The sequence below is a fragment of the Anser brachyrhynchus genome (assembly GCF_964034855.1).
Source record: "Anser brachyrhynchus genome assembly, chromosome: 10".
Classification (NCBI taxonomy): domain Eukaryota; kingdom Metazoa; phylum Chordata; class Aves; order Anseriformes; family Anatidae; genus Anser; species Anser brachyrhynchus.
This window is the reverse complement of record NC_137705.1, coordinates 6,388,951-6,412,095: the sequence shown is the minus strand read 5'-3', so window position 1 is coordinate 6,412,095 and position 23,145 is coordinate 6,388,951. Positions and strand designations below refer to the sequence as shown.

At 46.8% G+C, this 23,145-nt stretch overlaps 1 protein-coding gene across 1 annotated transcript in view; it reads right to left on the bottom strand.

The window, feature by feature from the left end:
- Positions 1-23,145, bottom strand: part of LRIG1 (leucine rich repeats and immunoglobulin like domains 1) — an 87,578-nt gene that overhangs the window by 42,527 nt on the left and 21,906 nt on the right. Inside the window, exons 2-3 of the mRNA XM_080606404.1 lie at positions 12,124-12,195; positions 7,437-7,511 (exon numbers count right to left, since the gene is read on the bottom strand). Of these exons, the coding sequence (XP_080462530.1) occupies positions 7,437-7,511; positions 12,124-12,195 (147 nt within the window). The remainder of the gene's footprint in view (positions 1-7,436; positions 7,512-12,123; positions 12,196-23,145) is intronic.

Below are 23,145 nucleotides of genomic sequence, written 5' to 3'. Positions count from 1 at the left end.
TGTACGTTGTGCATGGTGCACCTGCCCTGGGACAGCGCACCAGAAGATGCTTTACATTCACCAGTTACATCTGCCCTGGGGCAATACCCAGTCTTTGGCTAGGAGGAAGCAGAACCCCCCAAACTTACTCGGTCTTAGGGTGTAATGAATATGTGGAACATGCGCACAAGATACCGTTCCCGTATTCCGACTCCTAACACCTTGTACTCTGTCCCCAAAGACCATTTGGGTCATCCATCCCCTTCCTCCAGAACAAATCCTCACCTAGCACGGCAGCTAAGCAGCACACAGACTTGAGAGCAGAAGCAAGCTGAGCCTGAAACAATTCTCTATCTGCAGGAGAAGCTGCCACGGCTGCACATGAGAGTTATGCTCACTAGTAAAGACATAATAAAGTAGCCTCAAGGGGTAACTGCTATTCCAAGAACTGCCACCATCTTTCACTATCTTTTTCCTCTGGCTAATTTTTACATTGCTCTGTATCTGCGCGGATTGCGTTCTGATGATCTTTTATTGAGTCTGAGGACCGCGTGTTTCATTTCTGCTGCTTTTCTAGAAGAAATGATTACTCATTTCCCTGGAATAGCCTCAGATCCTTCGCTGTTTCCATGCACTCACATTCTATCTGATAGCTTGCAGAGGAGATGCAAATGATTAGAACAGTTCCAACAGCCCAAACAAGAAGTCAAAACAGTGTCTCTTCTGGTGCATGGGAGCACATGATTAATGAGAATTTCCTCCACTGGGAAAGGCTCTTGCAGTCTTTGGCCTCAAAATCCAGCGGACTTTACACACCAGAGCCGTGCCATGAACGCTGAGCAAAGCAAACACGAGAGGCAGGTTTAAGAGTATCTTATGCCTGTATGTTGCTTGCACGCTGAACATCCTGACTGTCGGCATTCTTTCTATTCACCTTTCCACATCGATATATTCATATTCAAAAACAGAATCTGAGTAGCACAGCCTGTAGTGCAGACCAAAACCTCGGGAAGAAGTCTCCCTCCAGCCTCTGAAAAACTGCCTGAATAAACACTGGAGAACTGGTCCCTGCAGACATTACACCGACTGAAAACTGAAGCAAGCAGGGGCTGGGGGCTCCAGCAGCGTGAGCTATGTCTGTTCACACGGCTGGATCTCGATCTGCATATACCACTTTGCCTTACTTACCGGGGAAAGCTTTCTGTGTGCGAGACACCGTGCATCAGGGCAGGCAGCAGGGTTTTCTGGGCTGCCTGAGCCCTGTCCTGCACACAGGCAGAGCCTGCTGACTTCAACTGGACCCCGCACACGGCTGCATCTGACTCATCTGGATTTTGTGCTTATGAGTACAAAACCACTTGCTGCGACCCAGATGGAATTAACAGAGTATTCTCCTTATTTCTAATTATTAGATCATCCTTTTCTTACTCCAGCAAAGATGACTTGCAGACTAAGTCTCCTGGGGGTCACGGCAGTTGTTTTGTTTGTACAGCAATTAGCACAGCAGGATCCCAGGCCACAGCCGAGCTAAGGATACATCTATACGGCTGCGTTTGCTCAGGCCTCAATTCCTCACTTAAGCCCAAAACTCCCAATTTTCAACACCACCTACACTGATGCTTATATGCAAGTGAACTCACATCTCGTGTATGGACCAGCTCGGACCTGAGCTGTATGCTATAAACAGTACTGATGCAGCAGTTTCAAGCCCTTTTCTCTAAGGGCTACCCAGAGCAGTCAGGAATCGAAGCAGCAGTTCTCCTGATACTCAGCCAAGTCTTCGCTATCTAACTTGAAAACCAGAATTACACTTGGCTCTGATCGGTGGAGTGCAGTGACTGAGCGCCGTTTCAGCTAACGGAGCAGGACACGCTTGTCTTGGCTGAAAGCGAAACAGCAGCTCAAGGAGTCTAACGGACCACAGGAGTCTTCAGAAAGGCTCTGCAAACCCCAGACAACTCCAGAGAAGCAGCATAACAGCACTGACTTAACAGTTGCTTCCCTAAGTATTCTCTAAGAAAACAAAAGTCAACTGCTCCAGGAGGAAGACCAACTAACTGTATGATCCCAAATCTGCCATGTTAGGGATCCCCACGACTGGTCAGCTCATCTGGTACAAAGTGCAAATGAGACGCAATGAAAATTAAAGCTAAAGGCAAGCAAAAAAGGGTCATGTTAAAAGTTTAACTAATTCGACCAAGAAGTACAGTGAAATCGCCAACACTTCAGACAAAAAGCTCTTAGAAACTGTGCGGTACAAGGAGAAACATTGCTCCTGATACAGGAATTACTGGTCTTTGGCCAGTATCACCCCAGACATCCAGAAGGAACACAACGCAGCGCCCACCTTCACCATCATGCTGCTCCAGTGGGCACCCGAACGCACCACCAGTCCTTTCCAACAGGCACTGCATGTCCCCAGCTACTCCCATATCCCAATTCTCCATGTATTTAGTTCTCAATTTTACACGATCTATTTTGCCTGTGGCACAGTAGATCATTTACCCTCCTCCTATTAGCCCTCTCTGTTTAATTACAGTTTAATGCGAATTGATCTTTACATTAATGAGCCTGTAAGGAAGATTGATTTTCTTCAAGAGACTTTTATGCTCAGTTTGGCAGCAGAGTGGTCCTATTGATTTCGCTTTCCCCAGTAAATACGCAGAGTGTTGCTGCATCCTCTGTGAATCAGCTAATCCTATTTCACACTCTTTTGCTCCAAAAAAAGTCCTTGCTCTGACTTCCTTGTTATCTGTGTTTATTCACAGCTAGATCATGGGGCCAATGCACCTCGGACAGCTTTGGCTGTTGCTTACACACAGCGACTGCCGTGGGTCACTATCCCTTTTGTTCCTAAATGGCTGGGGGCTTAAAAGACTTGCAGTGAAAGAAACGAAAGTTATTTTTAAGTGTTTAATCTGTTAACTTCCTTAATTCCTCGCCAGCTAAGGATGTGGCACGGAGCGCTCTGTTTACCACGCTTGCTGAGAGGTCTGGTTAGCAGGCTCTCCACCGAGCTCTGCAGCTGCACAGCAGCCCGTGCCGGCGTGTCTGCGGCGGTGGGTGCAGGCTGAATCAGGCTGGCCCCCTCGGAGCCGGGGCGGAGGATGAGGATCGAACCCCCATCGCCCCTTGCAGCCGCCCCAAAAGCCCTCCGGCCCTGATCGCAACTCAGCTCCTCCTCTCGTCCTCCACACCAGCAAGGCTAGTAGTGACTCTTCACTCAAGCTGGCCGGGAAGTTGAATGTAATAATTAGATTCAGATCTGCTTTAAAGAAATGATTTCATCCATCCTCCTCTCCCCCACCAGATCAGGTCGCAGCTCGAGAAAAGTCTTCTCAAGAGCCTACAGAGTTAACGCACTTGAGTTGCAGCAGAACATTTGGAAGGGAAATCCTCAGCCAAGTGCATGTCAGTGAAAACATCCTGCCATCAACTCCCAAACGTCCAAGTCTAGGAACTGTAGCTAAATTACAAATGCTGTGGGAATTTCAGGCAAGATTCTCCTCTCAGCTACTCCGATGTAATTTCGGAATGAATCCAGATTCACAGTCTCTCCCCCTCCCAGCTGAATTTCCTGGCTTTTGTTTGCACTAACAGATGTTTGCATTTAATGTCTGTCTTTATTTGGTAACCAGTACATAGATTATTTTTCCCTTCTGTTCTATTAAAAGCCTTATCAAGTCCCTTATGTTTGCTCTCGCTGAGATGAACGACTTTGGCAGTATTTTCAACATGCAAGGCAAACTGACTCTTCAAGGAATAATTAAGCTGAATTAAACTTCATGGCAGAATGTTAAGGCATAGCACGTTTGATACATATGTTATCCTTGCATCCATCTGCAGCCTGAAACATCCAAAGGTTTGCAATAAGTCTTGAGAATTCTCTCTCCTACAGATTCCCACATGCTTGCACATACATAACTAGCCCACGGTCCACAACACGAGGTCAAGCAAATCTGGAGTGATGAAGACAGGTATAGGGATCCCCAAAATAGGTAATGCAGTGACCAAGCTCATCGAAAAAAAGCTTAAATTTGAGTTTGGCAGCATGGCAGATTTCTTTCTCCCAGCATCATGAGGACTGAAAGTCTCTTCCCCAGCTTAGGAAGAGCTGGAGAAGAAGTAACTCATTCACGAGGACCGTTTTGAGTGACAAATATACAACCGTTGCTTTTATAATACATTCACAGCCCTTTGGAAATACTTAACCACATGCAATATACAAAACCTACTTCAGAGGTTTGTGAGGTAAACACACTTCACACATTTATAAACACTGAAAAAAAAGGAAATGTATTTATTTTTCTTTAGCAGTAAGAATACACTGTAACACTATATACTCAAACATAAACCAATTGCTCAGTACACAGTCCTCATTATGAGTCTTCACCCTGGGTTTGGTTTGGCAACCTCCCCAATTATTACTTCATGGATCTGAAGGCCAGAAAGAACCAGTATGATCATATAATCCGATTCCTTACATCACACAAGGCCAAAGAACTTTACCCAACAATTTGCGTACCGAGCCCATTAACCTGGAGTTGAACCAAAGGACCATCTCTTAGGAAGCCATCCAATTGATTTAAAGACTCTCAAAAATGGAGAAAGCCTCACTTCCTCAGCAAATCATTCCGACGCAAGTTAGTCAGCAACATCAATTAAAGCAGGTATTTTAAAACATCTTTCAGATTTTTACCTCTGATAAAAAATAAAAGGAAATGCAGGGGTAAAAAAGTGTGGCATTCTCTGAAACAAGCTAAACAAAGAGATCCTTCTTGCTAAGGTATGACAGCAGCATTACAAATCCCACTATCAGAGTTATTTATGTGTAGCAGCTGAGGAAAGCAATACAGATTTCTGGAAAGTGATACTAAGCAGGTCTGTTTAGAGTACCGTCCTTTTATCATTTGGCTTTGTACCTTCCCCTTCCTTCTGTACCACTCTGAAATTTCAGAGGAGACGTAAATCTACTGCCTTCCACCAGGCAGTATTACTCCTTTCCAACTGCTTATTTCGTTTCAGAAATAAAAAGGCAAAGCTCTAACAATTTGGTCCTTTGCCAAAGGCTAAATTAATAGCAAAAATAACAACAGGGGCTTGTGAAAATTAGATCATTTATAGACTTCGTGAGAAAGAAAAGCTGATTTGAAGGGCCTAAAAACGATATCCTGGATGGCAAATTGTATGCAAGCTTTCCATCCATAAATCAGATTTCTGAAGTTTTGGAATCCCAGTGCATGAGCTGAGCCATTACACACTGGGTTATGCAGCAATTTGGTGAGCTCAGCTCAAGTGGCAAGCAGATGGCCTCATGTCAGGGGATAGCGCCTCAACAAGAGACCCTGCTTGGAGGGAGTTACTGCACGGCGCTGCAGTCAGCAGCCCCCAGATCACGAATCCAGACTTCACATGTGGTCACACGAGCACGGAGAGGCTGCGGCAGGAGGCAGAAATCAAACAAGTTGGGTTCACACCAACTGCATGTGACACATTTGACAGGTCTGATAACTGCTGAGACACAAGCCACCCCTCCACCCAGGAGGTGGAGTGGTTACGTACCAATTAAACTGAAAGACACTCGCTAGATTCAGTGCTGATGATAGCACAGGAATACTTTGGCTCTTTGTAAGCTCTGTAGGAACACACTATACCCAAGAACCAGATCAAAGGCATCATATCTCAAATGAAAGCTAAACTTGCTTCATGCCAGGAGAGAGAGATGGATGCCAACTTTAAGCTCAGATCCTTAAACCGAATTAAGGGAATGAAGGAGTTCTTCTGCTTTGCATATTTTAACACTGCCTAATGGAAAAGCAGGAATGGTGCCAACTCATTTCAGTCAATTCTGTCCTTGATTTAAGTAATAGGAATGTACTTTTAGCCAACTGATCAAGGTTATCTTGGAGTAATTCAGAGCCTTTCAAGTCATGAGGGGACACCGGCATTTTCCACTATGAGGAGGTGCCCAACCATTGCAGCTACAAAGGGGCAGGACACCTGCCTGCAGCTGTACGCTCCAAGGCCGTGCACAATGGCAGACATCACTTGAACTGCTCAGGCTCTTTGCTGGATGCCATATTAGCTATTAGCACTTCCCCTTCCCAGGAACTTGGGAGGTATCACGCATACCTCAGCAAAATTCCTTCTTGGTGTGCATTACAAGCAGACACATGCAAAAATAATTTTAGAAATCCACACTCTTAAGGTACTAAGAAGTCTGATATTATGTCTTAATTCCCTTCGGCAGTGTCCCCAGCCTGAGATCCTTGGTGGCAGATGTACAAGGGTTCTCAGGTGTCTAACACTTCTGCAGGCACCTAAACTACTGAAGTTAGCAACTTCAAAGTTTCTGCAGACCTAGCCTTGCAATCACCAATCACTCTCTCTCTCTCAAAGAAAAAAGTTGAAAGAGACCATAAAAATGGGTCTGGAATGAGTTCCCTGAAAGATTAAGACATGAATAGTCTCTGGCTTTAAGAGAAAAGAAATAACCAGAACAGTGCCAGGAGAAAAAAAGAAAAATCAATAAAGAAAAGGTAAAATTATATACTCCTGTAACAGTATGAGACAATGGTTGAAATCCAAATGCAAGCAATGAAGATAAACAAAATATTTTTACTCAGTACGTGACTAACCTGTGGAATTCAGTGACAAAAGTTACCACTGACCATAAGTTTTCAATGGTTAGGCAAGAGATGAAGTGTTAGTGAGACAAACGAGTACAATCACAAAAATAACAAAGCCATAAAAGAGTTTCTGCCTTCCTCCATCAGCAGGAATGCAACAGTGACAATGGTAGACTTCAATGTGCATTTCTGGTAGAAGCATCTTATTCTGTAACTATTTTCATGGCTGCTCATCCTGATATTTCCACAGGCAGTACGGAAGCACTGCTCACCGTATTTATCTGTGACGGGACACCACCCAATGGACCCTTCATATTAATCACAGCTATAATCATTTTTCATTGGGGTTCTGCTGACATGCAGGCCAAAAGGTGATATTTCAAATCAGTTAACATTCGCTAAATCCTGGGCAGCTCCACTCCAGCCAGATGCTGGAACCCAGACTGGCAAAGAAGTGACTTTTAAGACTCTGGAGACATTTACACAGACTTGGCTGTGCTGACAGACGGACATTATGGTTGCCTACTTTGAATCACTCCATAAAATTAAGTATCAGAGAAATGATCTGCACTAGAGTTTGCAGATTTCTAATCAGCCTGCAAGCATTATCTTGTGCCCTGCGCGTACAAGCTGTATTAGAACAGCACATTTATCACACACGATCTCACAAATCTCAACTCCAGATGTTTCTTAATTAAGGTATCAAGCCTGATACCGAAATCTGAAGAGCTAGCAGAAGCGGGCGTGACACACGAAACTGAGCAGCGGTTACATCCACCCCACAAACAACAGCAGAAAGACAGAAGTAATGAGGCCGCAGCAACTCACAGGTGGAGGGCACGGACACTGGAAGATGCAGGTCCCAGGGAGGGAATGGTGGTCAGCTCGTTGTTGTTCAGTCGCCTGCAACAAGAAGAAATTAATCGTTTAGGCAAGGAGCCTACAAGGAGGTCTGCATGAGCTGGGCATCTGTCTTCACTGACCCACCGGGAACACCAGCTTTTTGGCAGAGGTCTCCATCTCAAGGGGTTTATCTGCATCTGAGTTTCACATCTTCATTCCAACTGTTTAATAACTAAATGACAGCTTCCACAACCATTCCCACAACACCTTATTTATCCAAACAAGACTTCGCATCCCCACCACCACCAACTCCATGCCCGGCCAGGCCGCAGGGGTGACACGGCAGCCCTCAGGCCGCACCGCCTCCTCCCTGTGCCAGGCCTGGCTCTGGAAATCCCACAGGGGCTGCACCACAGAGCTGGCCACAAACATGCAAAAACTGGCACTGGGCACCAAAATGCCACCAAAACCAGGTGACCTGCTCCAGCCAGCCCCCGGCAGCCCCACAGGACTAATAGCAATTGCAGACTGGCCCCGCTCCTGGAAACACGGTTACAAAAATGTCCCCCTCAATGGCCTAATGTTTGAAGTGTTTTTCTGACTGAAAACAGATCCTCGCCATGTGACCGGCTCTTCCTTGGTTTAAAGAGCCCTTGTTTGTACGGTGAATTAGTCAATTAATTACTGTAACAGTCGCTTGTCTGGCTGCTTGAAAATTACCTAATTTCTTAGCCATCCTGCTGCCCCCCCACCTCCCGCCTCCACATGCTGAAGCCATTAAACCCAAGCCCCTGCCAGGCCGAGCTGGGCAGGGTGGCAGCTCCCTGGGCCCCCAGCTGAGCTGATCGGCAGGGTCTTGCCATGTCTCTGCCCTCTGCTCCTCTTAAAACTATTCCCTTCCCCTGCACAGGGAAGGCTCAAAAGCACCCCGATACTCGCAGACCATGCTCCCCAGCCACCCCTTCCCAGGAAATCCTCAAAAATCACATCCAGATGCATCCAACCACAAAGCAAGAGCAGAGGAATGTGGTGCAGCTGAGGGGTGCTAAGCCCTGGGCATGAGCTGGGGAAATCCTAAATTCTGGTCTTGTTTGGGGATTTTTTTTTTTGGCACTTAAAAAATATCTTTGGCAGGTAGGAGAGGGCAGTGATGCATCTATGGCAGAATTTCCTCCTGACTCCTCTGAGAGCAGGCGCTGCATTTGATTTCATAAGGAGTTCCAGGTACTGCTGGGATAAAAGCTTTTCTCAGCCTCAGCTCTGCCTCTGACATTACACCCCTACCTTAAAACATAAGGGAAAAGAGCTGGAGGCATTGCAATACAGCAAGGAGCTCTACTTTGCAACTAAAAGCTCATTGTTACTGATATCATAGAAAGGTCTAGAGCTTTCAACAGTGCAAAGCGGGCTGGAAAAAGCATTGAGACGCATATTTTACATTAACATCCAGCCCAGCTTCTTTCTGAAAGCCGCACAAGGGGAAGGAGAATTGGGCTCACCCTCCCACAGCCTGGGCCAGCTCTGGTTATGCAGCTCTAACACCAACCAGGATCTAACAAGTGTCCAAACCTTCCTGTGACGTAAGTGGGATCTTCAACTATCAGTGTCCTATCTCAGTTAAACAGCGCAGTCAGAAAGCAGCTCTCCCACCTCATTTTCTCTTGGCTTACAGTCACCAGTTGCTGATGCAGAGGAGACAGCCAAGCTCCGTATTTCTCTGGGATTTCCCTTTCCTCTTCCCCCTTCCCCCACGTTAAGAGCAACAAAATAGTAAAAACAAAGAACAGAACAACCAGGCTCAACAAAATTAAACATTCTCCTTTCTCCTTTGAGGACACAAACCTGCTGCCCCTGGATAGCAAGGGAAGGTAGGAGGGGGCCACCTGTATAAAATATTTAGCCCAGTTGCCAGGCTGGTGTCAAGCTGAAACAGAGCCTGTTCAAAAATAGCACAGCTCTCCAGAGCTTTCAGTGAAAGGCACTTTAGAAAATAAAAGGTGAGTTGTTTGTAGAGGAATTTTAGCACAGTTACTACCTCTTTGTTACAAAATGAGCTTGGAAAACCTGAGAGTCGTGTAGCCATCACTCTCAAGGATCCCATAAGACCTGAGGAAACCCCACAAAGGACAAGAGGGCTGCTCCACAGCAACATCCCCCTCCTATCCTTGCAGCCAAGGCACATGATAGGGGTGTCTTTAAAAGGGAACTGTGGAAGGGACACGGGAGAAAGTACAGATGTCCTGAATGAGGGAGGTAACATCACGCTGCAGCCCCTTCTACCTGAGCTTCCCTCAGCACACAGCTACGTATTCCTGAGTATATGGGATCTTGCTGTTGATATCACTTTGAGCTACTGAATTGCCTCTTACACAAAGTAAGAGTTCTAAGGAAAAAAAAAGCTTCTAAAAACAATAAAAAAGCCAGTTGCCTATGTACTGTTATTGCTTTATTACAATCTTAGCAAATCAAAACAGAGCATCCAAGATAAGCTATGAGGTTTAGATCTCCAGTTTTCCCTGAATTTTACGAAAATGTCTGCAAACAAAAGGTTTCCAAAATATATGGCACTAATTATTCACACACACACAGAGCTTTGAGCCCCATCTGTAATGCTTAGGAATCACGGGCTCCATGTTTGAAGCATCATGGGAGGTTTCAGGTCTTATCAATGCATCTATTATTTGGGGCAATCTCGTTCCCTGAGGGTGACTTGGTTTGCCCAGCACAGCGCGCACAGCAAAACACTGACTTGCTCTCAAGACATGCCACAGCATGATGCTTATTTCATGAATGTTTGTAAAGTGCTTAAAAACTCAGAAAGAGATGCTCTGGCAGTACAGATGTGGTTCTCCTTGTGAAACGCAGTTTATTTCAGTGGTCTGTGGTTTAGCTGTTATTCAAAAGCAACCAAGATTGGTAGATAGGGCTTTTAACAGAGCTTCTCCCTCACACTTTCCAGAGCCTGCCTTCCAGGCTTTGCTCCAGACCTCTGCCTCCCTTTCTGTCTCCCATTTGACTGCTCCCTTTCCCTCCTATTCACTTATCCGCTGCCTCCCTTTTCCCTAACCCTGCCTCTCAAACAGCAAGCTGCTGTTATCTGCACCATCACTCTTCAGGCTGCGTTGCCTACCTCCCCCAAACCCTGACATTTTTCATGTTCAGTGCAGAGCCCACCCTGCCCTCAATGCATGCAGCACTTTGTGCACGGGGGCTTCCCTACCAGAAGCCATACAAATCTCCCAGCTTCGTGCTCCCAGTCACACACCTGCAGGCACTTCCACAAATAAAAGCTATTGCTAAGCCACAATCATGTTAGGATAACTCTAAAGTCTCATGGGATCAGGGCTGTGATTCTATTCTCTAAGCACAGAGCAATTTAAGGCTTTCCGCAGTTTAAAGAAGACAGGTCCCATAGGCAACGATTTGTTCACCTACATCACTTTCTTCTCCCTCCCCTCCTGCTCTCTGAGGCAATCACAACAAGCTGACCTCCGAGCACCGCGCTCGCTCCCCATGCATATTCCTCGTTTTGTCACGATCCCCAGCAAGTCCCTGCTGTTTGTTTAAGCAGGGGAGCCGCGCGCAATCAGGCAGGTGGAGATACATTGCATTAATCCCCACAGTCCAATCCTGCAGGCATTAGTCAGGCAGAGCTCCCACTGCTGCAGACTGCTTTGCCTATTTAAGGATCACAGGATCTGGCCCCTCCGCAAGCCCCAGAGCCAACACTTAATGAAAACAGACAAAGGACAAGAGAAAATGAACGATATTCACAGAGCACAGCATTGTTTCTGAAAGGAAATGTTTTTTCAGTTTCCCATGAGGCATCAGTAGCTCTTCAAACACAGCCCAAACCTCAAGTATGCCAGCAATTCAACATTCAAATGAGAGCTCATTACCTCAACCCACCGCTTACAATTTTAGTCACTTTCGTTTTTCAGAACCCAAAATCAGAGCTCCAGAAATTGCTGCAAATAGCTGACAAGCACAGCAGCCCTGCGAGCACAACTGCCGAGCATTTACACAGGTCAGGAGGCAGGACACCCTGCCATTCATTCCCCAGGCAAGATTTCCTTCCACCAGCCAGCCTTCTGGCTGTTGCAGCCAGCCTTCACTGGCTCCTTCTCTTCCCCCACCACAGCAGAAGACAGCTCTGCTGTTTTAGGCTGTCCTAGCAGACTTCAAACAGAATTTGTCCTGGTTCCAAAAGGAATACAAATGTCTAAGAAAGGAGGAGACACAGTTAAGTGCTTTGTTATCCACTACACTACACCTTTGTTTCCTGGGAGATTTGGGTTAGGTTGGCATCAGATATCACAATCCAGGCTGTTCTGCCTTGCTTCAGGGTTATCCTTTCAGCAAGGAGCTTTGTGTGTATGTACAGGTGTGTTAGCTGAACTGCTCCCTCAGAGCATTGCACAAGACAGAGGGAAGCAAACACCAGTGATTTCCAATAACAGCTACGCTGCTTTAATTGGCTGTTGTGTTTGTTAATTGATTACTTTTTAAAAAGCAGTACAGGTACAACATAAAAAAACTCCACACCAAGCCAGATGTGCTCAATCAAATTGGCTAAAGGCAGATACCATCTTGGGAAACTATATACAGTTTCCTGCTGTCCCATAAGCTGCCTTTGCAAAATAAAACTAAAGCCTTACACTTAAATACTTACACTTCCTGCAGGTTCAACAGCTCTGCAAAGGCAGAAGGATCAATCTCCGTCAACTTGTTGTAGCTCAGGTTTCTGTTAAAGTAAGAGAGAACAGGATGAGCATCATGCAGTCGCTGTACTCAGCAAAACACACTCATCATAATTATTCTGGATTGCACTGAGAATTGGTAGGTTGTGTTTTTGTTTTTTTTTTTAAGAGTACTCAAACACAGTAGGGCGGCACTTTTCTGCTGAATATGAGTTACTTCAGTTCTGTGATCAGAATGTTATTTAGCTTGCCCTAAGCTTTATGCTCTTTTGCATTAGTGTGGTGTTAATTTGTCTTTATATTACACAATTACATTATCATCCTTCTGTTGGTTATTCACAACCACACAACTAATTACAGATGAATAGGATATTTCCTGACAAATTGAAGTCTGAACTGAAACAATCAAAAAAAGCTTATCCTAAATAGTTTACAGACATAATTATACAGGGTGTTTTTATGTACCACTGTGTATCACATACAAACAAAACACACACATAGGTAGGTACACTTCCTATGTGTCAACGTAAATATATTTTACATTTTCTAACAAGCTGTCATTAGTATGCCACTAACGGTGATAACAGCTTTCAGCTGGTCACTGTACTACAGGTTTTGTTCCTCAACAACTCCAACCATTTCTAACTACAGACAGCCCACATCTAGATCACGTTATAGCACCTTGCTGAGGCACAGGTTGTATTATCTGGAAACAACCTGCTGGGAGAGCAACTATTTAACGTGCTTCTGGAAGGAACGCGCTGCAAGGGTGGCTGGGGAGAGCAAACCGACAAAATAATGCTGAAAGTGGCAAGAAAGCAACGCCAAAAGCAAGACCTTTGCTGTGCTCTGCTGCAACAGCCAAGTCCCCTCCAAGAGGCACCCTGTCAGCACACCACACACAGGTCAAACCTGCACTTGGGGACTTACCGGGAGAGCACAGATCAATTAAAGACCAAGTGACTAATGATGCGGAAATTAACAAGTGTCCTAATTAACGTGATGTATGCAGGGTTGGCATGTTACTGTGAGTGTGTAATCTAAAGAGGGAGGAGGCAAATTGATGGGCGGTAGCGAGGAAAGCAACCGCAAGGAGTTGCGAGGAAATTGTGAGGGGGACCTGCTTTAATTTCATCCTGCTCCACACCCTGCTCTAGGATATTATCCTGGGTAAAACTCAACCCTCCTGTCTCCTCTGCAGGGAGGTTACACCCTCTTATTGCACCTCTGAACACGACCCAAAAGATTCATGGCCTGATTTTAGATAAGCCCTCAAACATTCAGCTGCTTATTCAAACCACCAAGCCAGTCTGACTGGAAAACTGGCCAATCTTCCCCGGTTTGTGTATTTTCTCTGCTTTAAAGCTGTGCCTACAGTACCCAAAGCGGGCCTGGAGCCTGAACAGGCCCCAAGTCACCAGGGCCCCACCGATGGGCAAGAGAGCAGCTGCCATGGCACAGGGACCTCCTGCCTGACATACTCCATTGCACCCCGCAGAGGAAAATTCAGGCCTACAGCAACGCAAAGAGGAATTCAGACCCACAGTGACACTTCCAAGCACCAAGACTTGAAAGATCACCAACTTTATGTGCTTAGCAGGAAGTGATAAACGCCTCTTTTGAGCTAAAAAGCAGTTATTGATCACCTGCCCTTCTACAACGCGTTTTATGGGAAGTCCTCGAAGCATTCCCTTCACACGGTAATTGTCTGCATGCACTGTTCCCCATCACTTCAGAAATACCCAAGACTGCTCCTTGCATCTTACCCAAAATGTACCACTTTTTTTGGCCAATATCTGCCGTGAAAGAAAGCTCTAGTAATCAACAGCTCAGGATTCCTTTAGCAGAATCTAGGCCTAAAGCAACATTGGAGTGTAAAACCTAACCAAGCATCTAGTTTTAAAATATGCTGTCCTATGAGCCCCTACCGTCTTTTAAAACACTCAAGAGACCTTTAAATCAATACCAGCCTACAGCAGATATCCATTTCACTATGAACTCAAAGGCATTTGTCTAAATAAAAGTCAAACTGCAGTTTAAACTCGGAGCGCGTTTGAAAGCCAAGTCCATATTCATAGTACAATTACGAATTAAAGTGCAATTTGCCCACAGATTACATTACTACTATTTTGTTTTTTTAAACCACACAGCAAAATCAGGTTGGAGCTTGTCCTGTCTAATATACAGACAAAAAAAGAAAATATAACAAGTAATGTCCTATAGGCTCAACGCAGTAGGAATAAAGCAGACACAGAAATATTAGTGACGTACTATAAGAGGGAAAATACAGCCATGGTGCTAGCGTGGTCATAACTGTCTGAATCCATCTGTTTTAATGTATTTCTATGCCTTCTATAGCTGCAAATCTTTGCATTTTTTAAGGTAAAATATCCTCAAAACACTTCCCCACAATAAGCTCAGAGGCTATTTCACTACCCAAGCACTGAGGATCACAGGCACCAAACTGATCAGCTGCACACTAGTCAAAGGGAACAGATCCCTGGCTTAGGCAATGCTCAAACATTGAGTGATGCTGACGTGACCTTCAAAAGCTCAAAAGCGAAAAAACAAAAGTCTTAGCAGATTAAAGGATTTCATGGCCATGGTCTAACATCTTCCAAAGCAACTTTCTGATTATTGTTGTTGCTATTTGAGAAGTTTGAACATCAAAGCGATTGCACAAGCAGCCAGCTTTTCAGAGAGCACAGCAGTATTTTGCCTACTCCAACAGACTCTCCAGTGCTTGCTACAGAAATACAGGTGAAGTCCACCTTGTATGCCCGAGTCTTTAGTTTGCCCCATGCTACCCACTCCAATCTCTATCTGTCCTCACCAAACGTATAACATGCCGTTCAAAAAATCGGTGGGGAAAATGAAACACAAAAATACAGTGTCAGTGCAAAATAAACCTGAGAATTGAAAATAGATAGATACACCAAAACAAACAGTTTATTCCATTTCTGAGATCGCTGTATTTTAACTTGCATTAAAATGCCCAGCAATTTGTCGCCTGCAGCATTAGCAAGCAAGGGATGTGTTTCCCAGAACCCAGATCCCCTCGCTAGACAGTATTTGGCATGCCAGTCACAGCATGCAAATTGGAGAAAGAATTAACGTGCTCTGATAGATCATTGGGACCAGGAGTCAGGAAACCTCAGTCTGCTCCTGGCTCTCTTAATCTCCTGCTGTGTGACCGGGTCATGTCACATCACCTCTCCAGAGCTTTTGTTTCCACAGCCACCCTTTGTCTGTCTTGTCTATTTAGACTGTAAATAAAATTGAGGTAGGTATTGTCTTGGTTTGCCCGATGCTGATGAAATGAGGTCTCAGTCTTGGTTGCGTTCCAGTAATGCAAATACAGAAGGGAACTCGAAACTTGAGGTCATGGGTGCACGCGGCGCTCCCCCACCGCAAAGCACAGGTCCCAAATGCATGGCAGCACACGGAGCGTAGCAGGGGCTGTAACGTCCCCACCGGATCAGCTTCTCCACAACAAGCATCCCAGCAGCGTAGGCTGGATGGAGGTGCTGAGCTTGGGGCATGGCTGTCCCATCACTGGAAACGGTCACACTTCTGTTCTGCCATAGTGCAATGCTCCTTCTCGTGGAGCCTCCTGATCTGACAGATACTCCACTACCTCAGTTGCGCAGCAGTGCAACAGCTCTCGTGGAGCAAACACTTCTGCCATCAGTGTTTTAGTGTCTTCTGCAGAGCCCACGAAACCCGGAGCCCAAACCCTATTCTATCCCAGGGTAGGGCTCTCCCTAAACCAGATGGGCATCTCTTCGAAGCGGCAGTTTGCAAAGCATCATCATCTACAGTGTTTTACAGCAGCTTTACAGGAGAAATGAGCTTTGGTGTGTGGTCAGCACCTGCACCCGAAGAGGGTTAGCAATGCCTAAATGCAGAAGCACACCTGTACAGATAGCAGTCTGCTGCTGTCCTGCCTGCTTTTCTGCACGGACACAGTTCTGTTCAATTACTCGTGGGAAGGAATTTTGACCTCTCCAAGGCAGCTTCAGGGAAGCATCCTACAGAGGTCAGAAGCTTCTGCAGATAACAAAGACAGAGCAGAGGCACCAGCTTGAGCAGTTCCTAATGGGCAGCTTGTTTCCCTACCCCTCATTTGAACAGAAGCTAGTGTAATGTGGTTTTTGTTAAGGCATATTTTGATTTAGTGGCACGAGAAGTGTTCTGCACCTTATTTACCCATTACATACACTAAGTCTTCCTTGTATAGGCTAATCCAAGAGTGTAGGGTTTTCCCCCTCCTGTCAGTAAGATGCCCCTGATGAGGAACCAAGAGCATGTTATATCAATATGGGAAGGGCCCTCTGCCATCTGTTTTATCCATTCCAGTCTCTAATTAAATAAGAAAGCAGTGTTTGTCTTTATTTGGCATTACGAAAGTGGCACTGTGGATCACTGAGCACGGCAGAGACTCAAAGGAAAGCCTTATTAAGTAACCAGGTACAGGGCCTGCCTTGACACCACTTCCCAAAAGTCACAGTGCTGTCTCAGAGTGAGCCGTGCTTGCCAAGGAGGGGATCGGTCAGCTCGCTGACCCACGGGATGCCGATCCCGGCTCCCCAGGCAAGGCGCGGGGCACACTGGGAGGTCACGAACAAGTTTTAGCTCTGCGTTGGGAACCTGCCCAGCGTGGAGCGAGGCACCTCTCTCTGGAGAACAGAGGTGTCTGGCTGGCTCGCCAGACAAAGGACTCAGACTCGTGGCTCCTGGTCGCGGCTCACCACGATGATGGCTGAGTTCTGCTCGGGGAGGCGGAGGCTTCCGACCCGCACATCAAACCCCTGCATCTGTCAGCGTGGAAGATTATGTCAAAAGCGTTTCTGCACCTTTTGATGACAGGCAGGGGGGAGAAAAAGGAGGATGGCTCGAAGTTCTGCCGCTGCCAACTGCGGCTTTCGTTAAACACTTTGTCAACCATTGTCATAACACAACTTTTCACTGCTCCTGCACAAAAGGGAGCCGAGGGCCCTGAACAATCGAGCCCTGCAATAGAAATTCCTCTGGCTAATCTGTCGAAAGATAGCTGCCTAGTCCGCAGCTCGCTGAATAGGCACCAGCCCCTTCCCACATGTTTGTGGAGGGCTCTACAGCCCCGGCATGGAGGCCCCGTGCACACTTGATTGGGTATGAAAAGCATGGCAGCAGCTGAGTAAGCCTGGAGATGGGGGCCAGGGGAACACGTCGCCTGTGCAACAAGTATACAGCTGTGCATGGAAGAAAGCACGCTTGAATTTCTCTTTTAAAGAAGCTTTTGACTCCCAGAGAGATAGCGGAGTCCTCCTAAGCAGTGACATGCAAGGCTTAACACTGAGGCACAAAGCAATCAAAGGGACTGCAAGGGTTCGGTCAGTTGTACAGACTGTAAGGACAGAAAGGAGCGGCTTTAGGGTTTTTCCCCCCTCCCGTGAACATGAGAAGTCCCAAACCTACTCCTTTGGGGCAAGAGCAGCTGAACAGCTACTGCAGCCATCACCAGCTGCCACAGCCAGTCCTGCGTGCCCTTCGAATCCATCTGCTGAGCTGGTGGAAAACCACAGCTTCTTGCACCCCCGGCTGGCTCATCGCCCTCACTCACCCCTGTCCCACCGCTCCCAAACTCAGCTCAGCAAGCCTGGGGCACCCATGGCTGCGGTGAGCTGAGCTCCTGGGGATTTCTTTCGCAGCAGGAGCCCTGCCTGTGCAAGGCAGGAAACATCCCAGCCGGCTGCTGCAGGCGCTTTGGAGGGGAGAGAGGAACCCTGGAGGAGCAGGGAAGGATGAGCAGCCCTCACGGGCAAAGATCTCCCCATCAGACAGATCCTGCCAGCAGCTGAGGCTTTGCTTGTGCCCGAGCTCAAATCCGCAGCAGATTAGCTCGGGTTGATAGCACACTCATATAAGGGGCTTTATGTGCAGAAGGGAGTCAACTTAAGGGCAACCCTCAAGCCATAATATGAGCTAATTTGACAGTGAAGACAAACTTTGAGAGGTCATCCAGACACCCAGAAAGCTGCAGCATGAATCACTCGCTCCCAGCCATGACTAACAATGCCGTCTGAAGGAAATTCCTGCAGCATGATTACCGAAGAATCAATACCACGCTGATCCCAGCAGATGCATGCAGACATTAATGCAAAGAATACTAATTAAAACCACATCACCGAGACCCATTGTATCAGTCTGCAGTTTAATTTAACTTGTGGTTGAGATAGCTCCCTAATTCCTCCAGCCATCTTTGAATAACTTCAAATACCATCTTCAGCCCTGGCTCCTGCACGAAGTGCTGGGTAGCACCAAGCCTCAGCTGGGCTTTCTAAGGCTCCTACCAGGAGGATTCCCGTTCTTATCCATCTCTTAAAAGGGCAGCGTCAGGTTATTTCAGGCCCCGTTCAGTTTATACAAATATGTTTTGACAAAACCTATGATCTTATTTCTTCCTATTTTAATAACCTTAGCAAAACAAGAAAAAAATTGGCTTCGCTTGGAAGACTGTCTCCTCAAAACACCCCAAATGTTTTAATTTTTTCCCCAAAGAAAAGAAGATCAGCTTCAACTTTCCCTCTATAATTGCACATATTGCACTGTGCTTGCGTATCTATGTGCAAAGCCCTTGGTAACAGGTGTCTGCAGACCTCTTGCTATGCCCCAGCGAGAGCAGGAGAACAGCGAGGACACTCATTTAACCAGTCCACTTGATGAGAGCTCTCATTATTTCAACCACTCCACATTCAAAAAAATAATAATAAAGTGAGATTTCAAGAAGCAAAGCAATTTGAAAGTCATCCAAAGCCATCAATGGCAGAGCGAGGACGGGGAGCAGCTGCTGCAGGGACAGGGACAGCACCTTCCTCTCCCTGCAGCCAGCAGAAGAGGGCACAGCGTGGCAAGCACGAAGGAGGTGTGACAGCATTCAGTTTTCTCTGCTTCTGAAAAAAATAATAGCAGCAGCCACGCTGCCTGCAGTGACTAAGGCTACAAAAGCTCCCGTTATGGCTGCATATTCCTCTGCCCTGAACCAGACAGCCCAGTCACAGGCAGTATTGTGTGCAGGGAACCGGGGATGCTGCACGGCTTAGAGCAGTGTTTAATTGCAGCAATTCTTCACCTTATTTGCTGCTGTTAAGCTGCACTGACTGAAGGAGACAGGTTCTCTCCAAAACACGTTGAGCCATCAGCTGCAAGAATTGCCTCTAGGCAAAAAAAAAAAAATTCAAAGGGGCCAGGAGCATCTAAATAAAAACAAACGTATTAAATTTAACATAAAACAATCCAGGTTTGCCACCTGTGGCAGGTACAGCAGTTGGAAGGAAAATCAGGATGTGGAAGTTTTTAAACCCACAAATCAGCTCCACCCTTAATCTGCCCAGATCCCCATAGTGTTTGTTCTGGGTTCGTTGTTTTGTTTAATTAATCCGCTGCTTACTCTCGTGAGAAAGACGCATCCCAAAACCCAAACTGGGGGGCAAGTCCCTCGCTCCTCTGTACCGGGGGGCTGGAGGCCCCACTCGGACACACGCGAACCCAGCAGCTCCCGCTTCCACCACCACCGTGTCTCCTAGGGAAAAATCGATAAAGGCCACGACTCCTGCACGAGCATTTTCAATTAAGGTTCCCCACTGTGTATTCAACATACTAAACCAATTTATCGAGGATTAACAACTCTATAATTTACTGTATGCCTACCTTACAGCAACTGCTAAGCCTCCATTAACCGACAATAACGCACAAGAGCTGCATTGATAAATCAGCGCTAAGTGCTATTTACTGCTTCGGGTATTGCTACTCCTGCAAAGCAAATATTTTCACCTAAAAGTCGTGTAATTTTTCACCAGTACTTGCAGCAGATAAACCTCGTCAAACCTTTGGCTTTTTTGGGTGCCTGGAAAGACCCGCAGCACCACGCTCAGCGCCTGGCAGCCCGAGCCTCCCGCTGCATGACCATGCAAAATCCTGCTCTGGGCTGCAGGTCGAGCGCAGATGGAAAAGAGATAATTCAGAAAAACTCCCTGCGCACTGTTCAGAAGTTTCCACAGTTTAAGAAAACATCCGAGGCCAACAATCATTCAATAATATCCAATAACCCATATTTTTAAGATACATTTCCTACCAAAACACAGAATCGTAACGTGCTCTGAAACCACGTGAATCCCTGAAGAACGCAGCCATGTCCATAAGTGTTTCTGGTAAGCTCAGAAAAAGTTTTTCCAGCGCTCCACCACCACAGTTTGTCCATCAGAAGTGTTATTCAAACACATTCCTGGGCACAGCTCTCGTGCTGCCAACAGCACCCCAGCTGCTGGGGAGGGCAAGCACCGAACCCATGCTGAAATTTTGGTGTGCATCCAGCACTGCCCCTCTGCAGAGCCCCTCATCCTGGTACCCCAGCCACCGGTGCCACCAGCTGCCACCAAAAAGCCACCCTGGCTGGCACAGAGCCTGTGCCCCAGCCCAGTCAATTGTTAGTGGTGTGGGAGGGCTGTGACCTCCCCACAGCGTGTACCCGGCGCTTGGTTCCCTCACCGTTCTTATTAACAGTTAATCAGGAAGGGCCAATCTCCCCCCAAAAAACACATTCGCTTGGAAGCGGCACAAAGGAATGTTTGTGTGCTGGTTAAAACTAGTCAGGCAAAGAGCAGGGGGGGAAAAAAGCCTTAGAAAAACAGCGGGAGGGTTTCTACTGCAGCCCAAACCTCTCCAACACTGCTGTGCATCACCTCCCTAGAACAGCAGAAGGGTGCAAGAGCAGCAAGGCGTCCATCTCCCAGAGACAGGGGGGTGGCTCTCACACGTGGCTATGCCACGGTCCCACTAGTGACGCTCCCTCCTTCATGTGCTCAGCAGCCACCAGTGCATCTGCTGCATGGCCAGCTCAAAAGTGTGCACGCTGCGACTTGGGTTTCCAGCCATCTCCTTACATCTGCTGCAATGTGCACAAGCTGACCGCAGCCGAAGCAGCCAGCCTGGCAAACCACCTCTGAGTATCAAGGCCATCAGTCCATCCCCAGTTCCCACCTGGTGGCAATGACCGAGGTCCCAAGACACTCAGCCAACTCTGCAGCTTCCTATCGTGGGGTAAATCCCCTCCGACCGCAGCCGCTATCCCCCTGCGATGGGAATCACCGCGCTGCCCTCCGTGCTGTGCCCACCACACGGTTTTTCAGTTTGAAACCAAACCCAGCGAGGACATTCCCTCAAGCTTTCAATGCATGGGCTGTAAGACAGAGGTTGACTGACTCCAGAGATCCTGCACACAAAGAGGCACGCATATAACCCCAAAGCCCCACGTCCAGGACTGGTTACCCACGCCGGCAGCACAGGGGGTTGCATGGCCAGCTCTACTCCCCCTGAGGCATGAAGAACATACGGAAGTCAGCTCCCCATTTTCAGTTTAAAAATAGCTGCTTTGTAATAGCGAGCGGCATTTTAAGGGCAAAATATGCACATTTTAAGCTAAAAAAACGCCTAAGTTGGCCATCCTAGCTGGAGATGTGTGGTTAACACAGGCATCCACCCTCCTCTCTCGAGTAATCAATGTCCAATCATAATGCACTCTCATTCCAAGCACTTTTATATTGCCAATAAAGCACCAAGCAATTTAATGGATTTCTAACCCCAAATTGAGTCAGTTGGATGCAGTACAGCTTCCAATTTGTTCAGCCTTAGAGGAAGCCCTGGAACAAAATGCTAGAAATAAAACCACATGCACTGATAACATTACAGAAATAGATGCACGAAGCAGCAAATGTTCTGCCCCTTTATTTTATCTGACCTCCAACCTGTTTTAATTGACCTCCAAGATGGAAAGGCTGCATTTAAAAGGAACCATTTCCACCTAGATCAAGAGAAACGAAAGCCAAGCTATATATAACGCATTTGCTGCAAAACAAGGCAAATAAATCTACCCAACTACCTTTCGCTTGACAATGAAAAGCCAGAAGAGACTTTCAAGTTAATTTACTCCGTATTTTACGTCCTAAGCGGAGCTATTTTCTAGATAAACTTGCTCTCTCTGCACACGGCCTGAACGCAGCACTGACAGCTTCCTTCACCCCCCAAACCACAAAGTGCAGCACTCGATGGCAGGCAGCTGCGGCAGCAGCAAGGGGCTGAAGCCACACATCGCAGAGGCGGTGGTGTGATGGGGAAGTTTGCAAATTGGGGTCCACAGCACATCTCCTGCTGGGAGAAGAGCCTGCCCCAGTGCTAAGAGCAGGGCCATCTATCAGCACCGGCATTCACACTTTTCCCTAACCCCTTCAATAGTGCTTACTGCTGGGACAGCAGCAGGATACCTGTGAGGATTTCGGAGCAGAACAGCACAAAATGGTGTTTTCTCAAACAACTTTCACATGTATGTGACTTCCAGGATGTGCATTTACAGGTGCATGTACCACTGCACAGACATGTACACATCCGTAGGAATGCAGAGATCACACATCCATGGTTAGGTACACAGACAAAAGCTTTATCAGAGACTGGGACAGCTGTACAGCTTATGACAGTTGTGAAGAGCACTAATACATCTTCATTACACTCAGCCCCAGCATACAATGCCACATCCTTTACAAATGCGTTATTTAAAGAAATGTTTGAGAGCTTTACAGTTTTTATCAGTGCTGTTTTTCAACTCCTTTCACTTACAAAGCCAGACTTCATTAACGCAACTCAAACAGTAGAAAGACTGAGAAAAAGGCAAAAATTGCAGCCAATAAAATTTTAGGAAGTCCTTCCTACTGGAACCTGGTATCTCAGGACATCCCAGGATTAACAGAGACCTTGTTTTCCACAGGCTGCAGCGTGTGGCTTCCCAGGTGGGTTCAAACCCCACACTAGCATCAGCCAGGCCCCAAAACCAAAGCACCCTTCGCCTTCAGATGGGCAAGGTGTTTTCTCATCCACCCCAAAGGATAACGCTGTCGCCTCCCTGGAGGTACACCCGATTTATTATTCGGTGAGCTCCCTCAGGCTTGTGCAGTTTCGCAGCT